Source organism: Myotis brandtii, unplaced genomic scaffold (assembly GCF_000412655.1).
Source record: "Myotis brandtii unplaced genomic scaffold, ASM41265v1 scaffold19, whole genome shotgun sequence".
In the NCBI taxonomy this organism is placed as follows: domain Eukaryota; kingdom Metazoa; phylum Chordata; class Mammalia; order Chiroptera; family Vespertilionidae; genus Myotis; species Myotis brandtii.
The window spans coordinates 1424640-1433995 of record NW_005357075.1 but is presented as its reverse complement, the minus strand read 5'-3'; the positions used below and the strand labels follow the sequence as shown (position 1 = coordinate 1433995).

The window sequence follows — 9356 nt, the reverse complement described above, 5'->3', positions numbered from 1 at the left end:
ATATATATATATATATATATATATATGACACATACATGTGTCAGACACTGTTGGAGACTTTACCTATATAGATTTAATTGATCTCGATTAATCACCTATATTGTCCCTTAGTCCTATGAGGAGGTACTATTGCCATTACCATCCTACAAATAAGGACATGGAGGCACAGAGGAGTTAAACGATGGGCCTAAGATTATATGTCGAGGCCATACTGAAGCCAGACTGTGTGTTCCTGAGGGCCGACGTGTTCTCCCAATTCCTCCTTGAGAGCATCCAACAAACGTGAGGAGTACTTCCTACACTTGGGGTGCACCCAGAGACTCTGCACCCCGTCTCCCATTTAATCTCCCAGCTCCCCAGTAGAGCCATTAGGGTCACCTCCGTTTTTCAGACAAAGACACTGAGGCACAAAGAAGTCGGGCCACGGGCCCAGAGTCACTCGCCAGGAAGTGGTGGAGCCGGCCAGGTTTTCTTTGGCAGCGGGCAGTGTCCCTGCCACTAGAGCACAGCTGTTTCCACATGACAAGTTGTTACAACATTTAATTAGACACCTCCGGTCTCAATATAGCCAAGGCTGCACCTCCCCATAGGATGCCCCCAACCACCAGCACAGGTCTCGGCCTCCTGTGTGGGGCAACCTCTGGTCCCTCTGCCACGTCGGAGGTCTTGGGTGGGCCCTCTGTGTTCCCCCGACTGGGCATGTGTGGTTTCTTCTTCAGAGGGTCTGAGCTGATCTACCCTGGACAGAGCCAGGATTGTTTCTGAGGGGGAGGGGACAGTTGCTGCTGTTCTTAGTGCAGCTGCTGAGCGAAATTGATTGGCAGGCCCAGAGAGGCACGCAGAGTGCTGGTTAGGGGTGTGAGTTTAGAGGCCTGAGTGCCCCCACTCCGCCCTCTGCATTTCTTCTTCCATCCAGCAACTCTTTAAAAGTCTTGTTGTTTGTTAGATATAACATAGGCATGTTGTAAAATGTTTAGTAATATAGAAACAGGATGAAAACTGAATATTCTCCCTTTGATCCTCCTAATCCCACTCCTCAGAGGTAACTAAGCATTGGTAACACTGGGGATGTTCTTCCAGAACCTTCTAGATACACGTGGATATGTATGGTCTTCTGTAACTTGCCCTTCACTCAACAGTAAATCATGGTCATTATTCCATGCCAGCACACAGAGGTCTACCTCAGTCATTTTCCTGGCTGCTCAGCATGCCACCATCTCCGTGTCCCTTAACTTAATTATTTAATCATCCCCTGCGGGTCTCTAGTGATGGATATTAATTTAGGTTTTTCCAAGTTTTCACAAATGCTACCATAAATATCTTGAAACATATTATCATACACTGGGACAAGTATATCTGTAGAACAGATTCCTAAAAGCAAAATGCTACTCAAGAAATATGTATTAACTACTACATGCTACGCCCCAAGAATTGCGTAGCGAATGAAACTTCCTCTGTGATCTTATTTGCTCATTTCCTAAAAAGATAAAATATTGGGTAATGAGACACTGGCTCTATAGCTAGAATGGACTTTCAACTTCAGTTTTTCAGTATGCTAGGACTTACATTTTTATAGTAAGACTCTCAGTGATGATTAAGAATTATCAAGAATAATCAGTGCACTTTATAAAACAGGATTCACTCAATAACATCTCAGAGTACCGCAATTAATAAAAGGTTCCCAAGCACAAACATACTTAAACTCATAAATCGAAGGAAAAGAAGAAAGATGGACTATCTAGGGAAGGAGGGATGTGAGCACCTGGAGGTGTAAGTCAAACACCGCAGGCTCAGTGGATTGAAGATCGCGGTCAACTGGAAGGATGATTGGACTCAGTGTACAGAGGGAGTGAGCCAGGAAAGACTGGGGCATGTGGATGGGGAGTGGAGTCCTTGAACTTAAGATTATGGGTGATAAGGTCTAAGATCTGTGCTCTGTATAGCTGAGAAGAGACAGAGAGGAAGAGAGAAGAGGTCACAGAGCAGAGAGGCCAGGACAGGGGAAGGATCATATAGGTCAGCGATTTTCAACCAATTCCATCTCATGGCAAACATACGCTAATTCCTGAACTTGGGCACACCAAAAACATATTGTATTTTTTTGCCAATCTGCCAAAATAAGTATAACTTTTTATAGGTATAATTTGATTCATTCACACCGTACTGCTATTGTTGTGTTGGCTGTTGCTATTTTTTTATTTGACAATCTAGGAATAGAGGTCAGTGTCCCTGACTGTAAATAGTCAGTTATTGCATGTTTTAAAAATTCTTGCAGCACACCGGTTGAAAATCACTGATCTGGGTGGATACTGAAATCACCAAGAATTCTGACGGGGTCAGTGTTAGAGAGTGACCGTGAGCCAGAAGCCCTTCCTTGACCGGCCACAGGTCGCAGCTGGACGCTGGCTGCGGACAGCAGTCCCAGCACCTGCTTTGGGATCTTTTTCATTCTGGCCTTTTTCCGTCTGCCTGAAACTCTGCAGTGATCCAGAAGGGAGACAGACCTCCTGGTCCCCTTCTCCTCCAGCAGGGAACCCAGCTGGCACCTAGCAGGTGGGCCTCTCGGGCCATCGTGCGCCCACTGCATACGCCTCACAGTCACGGTGAGCTGTTCCCAGGAGTCTCTGCTTGTTGGACAGAGAATACACAACAGGCTTTAGGGCTCATTCTGGAAACTACCAAGGAGGCCGTTTCCCTCCTGAAAAGTGTGCTTCTCTAGGGTCGAATGTGCCCTCCTGCTGGGAGAGTTGGTACTTAGCAAGGTGTCAGACAGTCCTCCAGTATTAGGTGAACATGTGATGAGTTCAGAGGCTGAAATGAGTTCATGAGTGGGAGACACTTGTCAGGGCCTGGACCTGTGAGGTACTGCATCAGGGTGAGATGTTCTTCATTTTACACACAAGGTAGCTGCAGTTCAGAGAGGTTGGGCGACTGACCCAAGGACTCACAGCAGGAAATCCTGAGGGAGATTCGAACCCAGGTTGTGTGACTGGAGTCTGAGTTTTGTCACCAAGTGATCTTTCCATGCCTATGTGTTTTATCCCCCTAAGTCCTAAGCATCTTGACAGGGACGCTTCTTAAACTCACTCTGGGAAGGATTCAGATCTGGAAGGGAACCCTCTGCAGTTAGCATGACCCCCTGCCCAGAACCAGTGTTGAATACTATGTGATGATGGGGGGCTGCCAGTCCTCCCTGTGCCTCTTCTCTCTAGAACCTTCCTTCCCATTTCAGACACCCACTACCACCTGCCGCCTGGGCCCTTCCTCTCACTGAGGAGACCTCTTCCCTCTAAAGGTGCTGTGATTTATATGATTTAAGCTGACCACCGGGAGAGCTGGGTGTCACCCCAAGCAACGGCTCCTCCCTAAGGGAATCAGTAAGCTGAGCCTGCTGGTCTCATACACATGCTCACCAGGCCATGCATTTTAAGTGAGGACTGGCTTGTGGTACCTGGAAGGATGCTGACTGACACAGGCCGACGGCTGGGGAGAGGTGCTATTTCTGTGCCAGGAACTCCTTTTTGGAACCTTTAACTATTTGTTACCCAGAGCAAACCGCCTCACAAAAGCGGGACAGCGGTCATGGGGCTGGAGGGCGAGGCCCATGAGGTGTGAGGAGCCACATAACCCTCTCCCTCCTCCCTTCTCCTCTAGATCATTCTGAACTTCACATCCATGGACCTGTACCGTAGCCGCCTGTGCTGGTACGACTACGTGGAGGTCCGAGATGGCTTTTGGAGGAAGGCGCCCCTCCGAGGTAACGCATAGTCCACCCCGGCCTCCTCGTCCGCTGATTGCTCCTTACAACTACCTCATCCTCCCCTGGGACCCAACGCCTGGCTGAGGGCGACACCCTGTGTGGGAACCCGGCCCGCTGGCTGCATCACTAACGAGCGGGGGGGACTTTGGGCAAGTCCCTTTCCCAGTCTGGACCTCACAGTCCTTGGTACAGGCTTCCGGGCCCCCCTCCTGGTGGCCGTCAATGTAAGGATCGGGGAGGCATCTGAGTTGACAGAAATGGACACGCTATTCTGCACATCCCAAGTCCCGGGTTCCCTTCCTCACCTGGGCAATTTCAGAGGCTTTGTTTTCTCTGTCAGCAAGGTCCGGCCTGAGGGTGCCCACGGTGCTGCCTGGTCCACCACGCGGGCCACCCCACGTGGCAGAGGCCCACACTCATTTGCAGAGGGTGCTTTTTTCCTTGAGGGGGGATGAGTAAGTAGGAAATGAGTAGGTCAGAATCGCAGAACAGAAGGTGCTTTAATAGACATAGAGTTAGGTCAGCCCTAGCCGGTTCGGCTCAGTGGGTAGAGCATCAGCCCTCGGCCTGAAGGGTGTAGGTTCGATCCTGGTCAAGGGCGAGTACTTCGGTTGCAGACTCAATCCCCAGTCAGGGCACATGTGGGAGGCAACCAATCGATGTGTCTCTCTCACATCGATGTTCCTCTCTCTGTCTCTCCCCTTCCCTTCCCCTCTCTCTAGAAATCAATGGAAAAAATATCCTTGGGTGAGGATTAACCTAAATAAATAAATAAATAGATAGATAGATAGATAGATAAGGAGTTAGGCTGAAGAGAGGCATGATGAGATGGTATTGGCGCCCAGCCTGAGGAGCTGTGAGATTTGTTCTCCAGTGTGGGCGGGCCCCCAGGCCGCTCGGGACCAGTTGTTAGCATCGGGACCTTTGTCCCACAGCCCGTGTCTCCACAGGCTGACAAATCCTTGCTTACCATATCTTCCCCCGTCTCTGGCGTTTGAAACTTCTTATTCGTTACCTAAAGCAGCTGTTATTACGACACATTGTCCTGCAGACATGTGAGCGTTGCCAAGACTGCCGTTTATTTTCATAACTTACATTCCTAGTTCAACGCCCTCTGTCCCTTGCTGAAAGCTGGGAAACACCCACTTACCAGGAAGATCCCTGGTTGATCCTTGCCTGTGAAGAACCCCACAGATGGGCAGCCTCATCCGCCTGGGGGTGGGGGGGGGGTTCTTGTCGGGTTTTATTTCAAAGGAAGCATTTTCTGAACCAGTCTCTGGATTCTGGGATTTATCTGGGGTCCTGTGGCAATGCCTGCTTTGAATCAAATGACACATTTTATAACGTACAAGGAAAACTGTTTTGGTTCTCGGTTATTGTTTACATGGAGATCAAATAAGAAAAAATAAGTAACAAAGGTAATATGCTCTTTAGAAAACGTAAATACTGGGGGGTAAGAGGAGGCAGGATAAGAAAAAAAGAAACAAAAGAAAAAAACGTAAATAAAACACATGTTCAGTTGGTTATTGTGCGGAATCACCTTTCCTCCCAGAAAAAGACTCCTGTCTTATCCCTCAATCAAGTGCATGAAATCCTCTAGAACAGCGGTTGCCAGCCAGTGGTCCGTGGACCACTGGTGGTCCGTGAGGTCCGAAAGGTTGGCGACCACTGCTCTAGAAGGTCTCTCTCTGGCTCTTCAAGGCCAAGCTGGCCCTTGGACCAGGCACAGGCCCCCTGGAGGGTGTGCGGTCTTGGGAATGTGTGCCCAGTGCAGACCGGAGCCCAAGCCCCTGCGTCCCTCAGAGAGGTGGGGCTTCGGGAGGGACAGGCTAGATTGAGAAGGAGAGGAGGACTCAGTTCGGGCCTCACTGCCCCTCTGCCCACACCATCTTCACAGGCCGCTTCTGCGGGGGCAAACTCCCTGAGCCTATCGTCTCCACGGACAGCCGCCTCTGGGTTGAATTCCGAAGCAGTAGCAACTGGGTCGGGAAGGGCTTCTTTGCAGTCTATGAAGGTACTGAGGGTGAAAGTGGGGTGGGGGTGGTCAGATATATGGGGTCCCTGGCATCCTAGAACCACCCCCTCCTGGCACCAGAAGAGATCCCATGGGATTGGCTGGGATGGGAAGGAGGGCCCTGAGAAGCTGGGGGGATGTGGGAAGGGCTGGAGGAGGGGGGAGAAGGACTCCTAAGCAAGGCAGAGCATTCTCACTGACCTCCCTTTTTTCCCATCTAACACTGTGTTCCCAAAGCCATCTGTGGGGGAGATGTGAAAAAGGACAATGGCCACATCCAGTCGCCCAATTACCCAGATGATTACCGGCCCAGCAAAGTCTGCATCTGGCGGATCCAGGTGTCCGAGGGCTTCCACGTGGGCCTCACCTTCCAGTCCTTCGAGGTAGGTCAGAGACCCTGTGATCCTTTCACGCCCCAGTTGCCCCCAGGACAGCCTACCTCTCCACGGGTTCCAGGTGTTGGGTGCTGGCCACCAGAGCTCCTCCGCTGATTGAGCCCCTGACCCCCAGATTGAGCGCCACGACAGCTGCGCCTATGACTACCTGGAGGTGCGCGACGGGCACAGTGAGAGCAGCACCCTCATCGGGCGCTACTGTGGCTATGAGAAGCCTGATGACATCAAGAGCACGTCCAGCCGCCTCTGGCTCAAGTTCGTCTCTGACGGGTCCATTAACAAAGCCGGTTTTGCTGTCAACTTTTTCAAAGGTGCCGCCTTCCCCGGTCCCTCCCCACTCCCACTTCCACAGCCAATCCGTCTTCTCCATTCCTTCTTTTAATTTTTTAAAAAATCTTATTTTATTTGATAAGAACTCTTAGCATGTGAACTACCCCCTGAACATTTTTAAGTGTACAATACAGTATGGCTGACCCCAGGCACAATTGCTGATGGACCTTTAGTCTGCGTCCATCCACATCTTGGCTGTTGTAGACAGTGCTGTGATGACTTCATTCCTCTTCATTCACTCATTCAACACAAAGACTGTGAGGGACACATAGACCTAGCGCCCTGCCCTGGAATGTATGGCCTAAATGGGGAGAAAAGCTCAACCCCTCGGAAAAACTGCATACCTCCTTGAGTAAATGACAGAGCAAGTACAAGGAGCTGACCTGTGGCAGGTGCTCGACTATGAATTGAAATGACAATTCAGGCGTTGCCTTAACACCCAGAAGTTTGTACAGAGAGCAGAGGAGGCCGCGAGGCAGGGAGCACCGAGGAGCTCAGGGAGGAAGCAGGGCAGCGTGGAGGAGGCATCCATGTGACCTCGGACAGGTTGTTCTGCCTGAGGCACCGGTAAACGGTGTGGTCAGAGAAAAGACTGTGTGAGGTCCTCCTGCCCCTGCGTCAGGGTACTGCCTGTCCCTTTGGGGCTCTCATGAGAAGTACCCCCTGGGGACTGAGTGGGTCCTGAGCAGCCATGGAGAGCTGGGTGTGGCCAGGAGGCCACGGCCTCCCAGCTGAGTGGCTCACGACCGACTGCCCACTGTAGAATGGGGCTGGGGGCCATCCCAGGAAGCCTGAGGGCCCTGGACGTGACTCTCAAGCAGGAGGAGGAGGAGGGACTCTTCTTGCCTGGGAGTCACCGATACCCGTTCCTTCCTACCCGCAGAAGTGGACGAGTGCTCTCGGCCCAACCGTGGGGGCTGTGAGCAGCGGTGCCTCAACACCCTGGGCAGCTACAAGTGCAGCTGTGACCCTGGGTACGAGCTGGCCCCTGACAAGCGCCGCTGTGAGGGTGAGTGTCCCCAGACCGCCCCATGGCTGTCCCCTCCCTCGCCCCAAACCGTCCAGCCAGATCTCTTATGCCCCCGGACAGAACCATTCCAGGAACAGCGAGGACTCCCTAGAAGTTTCTTCACCACTCGTGCATAAGGAATACATTTCATAATTTAATCCCCAGAACACACTGTTACCAAAGCTGATGTGCTCTGGTTTTTGTGTTGTTGTTTTTTTTCATTCTTACTATGTTTTTTAAATGCTTATCTTGACCTGCTGATTGATTTCATCACCCACGGGAAGGTCATGATCCTCGATTTGGAAACCCTGCTCCGGGGCAGGCACTGAGCCTCAGCCTCTGCCTGTACACGCTGCCGGGAGGCTGGTGGTGGCGCTCTGTGCTCACGGGCTCCAGCTCAGCCTGGTCTTGCTGAGTGGCTTCTCCCTGCTCACCTCTGGGCAGCTCCTCCTGGTTCCTCCCGGCCCTCACTGCCCACCGGCCCTCACTGCCCACCCGCGTTCACTGCCCACCGACACTGCCTTCCTTGAGCCCCTTGCTCTTTCTCCTCCCTCTCAGCAGGTGCCCTGACCCCACCCCATGCCTCCTTCCCTCTGTCCTAGAGAGACCAGGCCGAGGCCCCCACCTGACCCTTAATGCACCCCAGCTCACGTCGGGTGCCCTTCCCTAGAGCGGGGACCCCTGGAGGGTGATGCCACTCCCTTGTGCCCCCAGCTGCCTGTGGCGGATTCCTCACCAAGCTCAACGGCTCCATCACCAGCCCGGGCTGGCCCAAGGAGTACCCGCCCAACAAAAACTGCATCTGGCAGTTGGTGGCCCCCACCCAGTACCGTATCTCCCTGCAGTTCGACTTCTTCGAGACCGAGGGCAACGACGTAAGTGCTGCCTGGGCTGAGGAGACGCAGGAAGGTCTGAGGCATGGGAACTCGGCTCGATGCCTGCTTCCTACCCTCTGAAACAAACATACTCCAAGAATGTAGAGGGGAGAGGGAGTCAGGGAAGCCGGGGCCGCTAGGAGAGGTGGGAAGACCCCGGAGCCGATGGCATGTGGGAATGAAGGACATGGGGTCCGGAAGCCTGTGGAGTGAGGCAGGGCTGGGTCCATCTGATGGCAGCAGGGTGGCACCGATTTGAATGGTTAGGTTTGGTAAAACAGGTAACTGCAGGAGAAAGGACCCACAGAACAGGAAGGCTCCTGGGCCGGGTGGTCAGGAGAGGCTTCCTGGAGGAGGTGGGCCTGGAGCCGCACTACCCTGCAGGTGTGCAAGTACGACTTCGTGGAGGTGCGCAGTGGACTCACAGCTGACTCCAAGCTGCACGGCAAGTTCTGTGGCTCTGAGAAGCCCGAGGTCATCACCTCCCAGTACAACAACATGCGCGTGGAGTTCAAGTCCGACAACACCGTCTCCAAAAAGGGCTTCAAGGCCCACTTCTTCTCAGGTAACATGGACTCCCCAGCTCCGAGCCGCTCTCTTGCTTCCTGCTGGTACCTGCAGCAGGGTCTGTCCCTGCTCCCACACTGGCCCTCCACCACCAGGCCAGCCCCTCCGCCCTGAACCCCATTATTCCAGAGCCCTCAGGGTTCTATGGAGGCTGACCTGAGGCCGGGCAGGACACAGGCAGGACACAGAGATGCAGAAATGAAGGGAGAGGGTGAGCCAGGTGTCAGGAGTCTGAGAGTGGACAGGCCCTGGGGACAGGCGGTTCAGTGTGGCTGGAGGACAGGAGCTGCGAGCAGAGAACAGGAGGGCGTCTGCATGGACAGGGTGGCTGTAGCCAGACAGCTAACCAGACCTGCAGGCTCCAGATGGGTTCATGCCTGGAAGCAGCCTCCCTCCCTCCAACACC

At 52.9% G+C, this 9356-nt stretch overlaps 1 protein-coding gene across 1 annotated transcript in view; it reads left to right on the top strand.

Moving 5' to 3' along the window:
* Positions 1–9356, top strand: part of BMP1 (bone morphogenetic protein 1) — a 35171-nt gene that overhangs the window by 14201 nt on the left and 11614 nt on the right. The window contains exons 10-16 of the mRNA XM_005864623.2: positions 3655–3757; positions 5658–5774; positions 6012–6157; positions 6285–6480; positions 7383–7508; positions 8223–8383; positions 8768–8948. Coding sequence (XP_005864685.1) covers positions 3655–3757; positions 5658–5774; positions 6012–6157; positions 6285–6480; positions 7383–7508; positions 8223–8383; positions 8768–8948 — 1030 coding nt within the window. The remainder of the gene's footprint in view (positions 1–3654; positions 3758–5657; positions 5775–6011; positions 6158–6284; positions 6481–7382; positions 7509–8222; positions 8384–8767; positions 8949–9356) is intronic.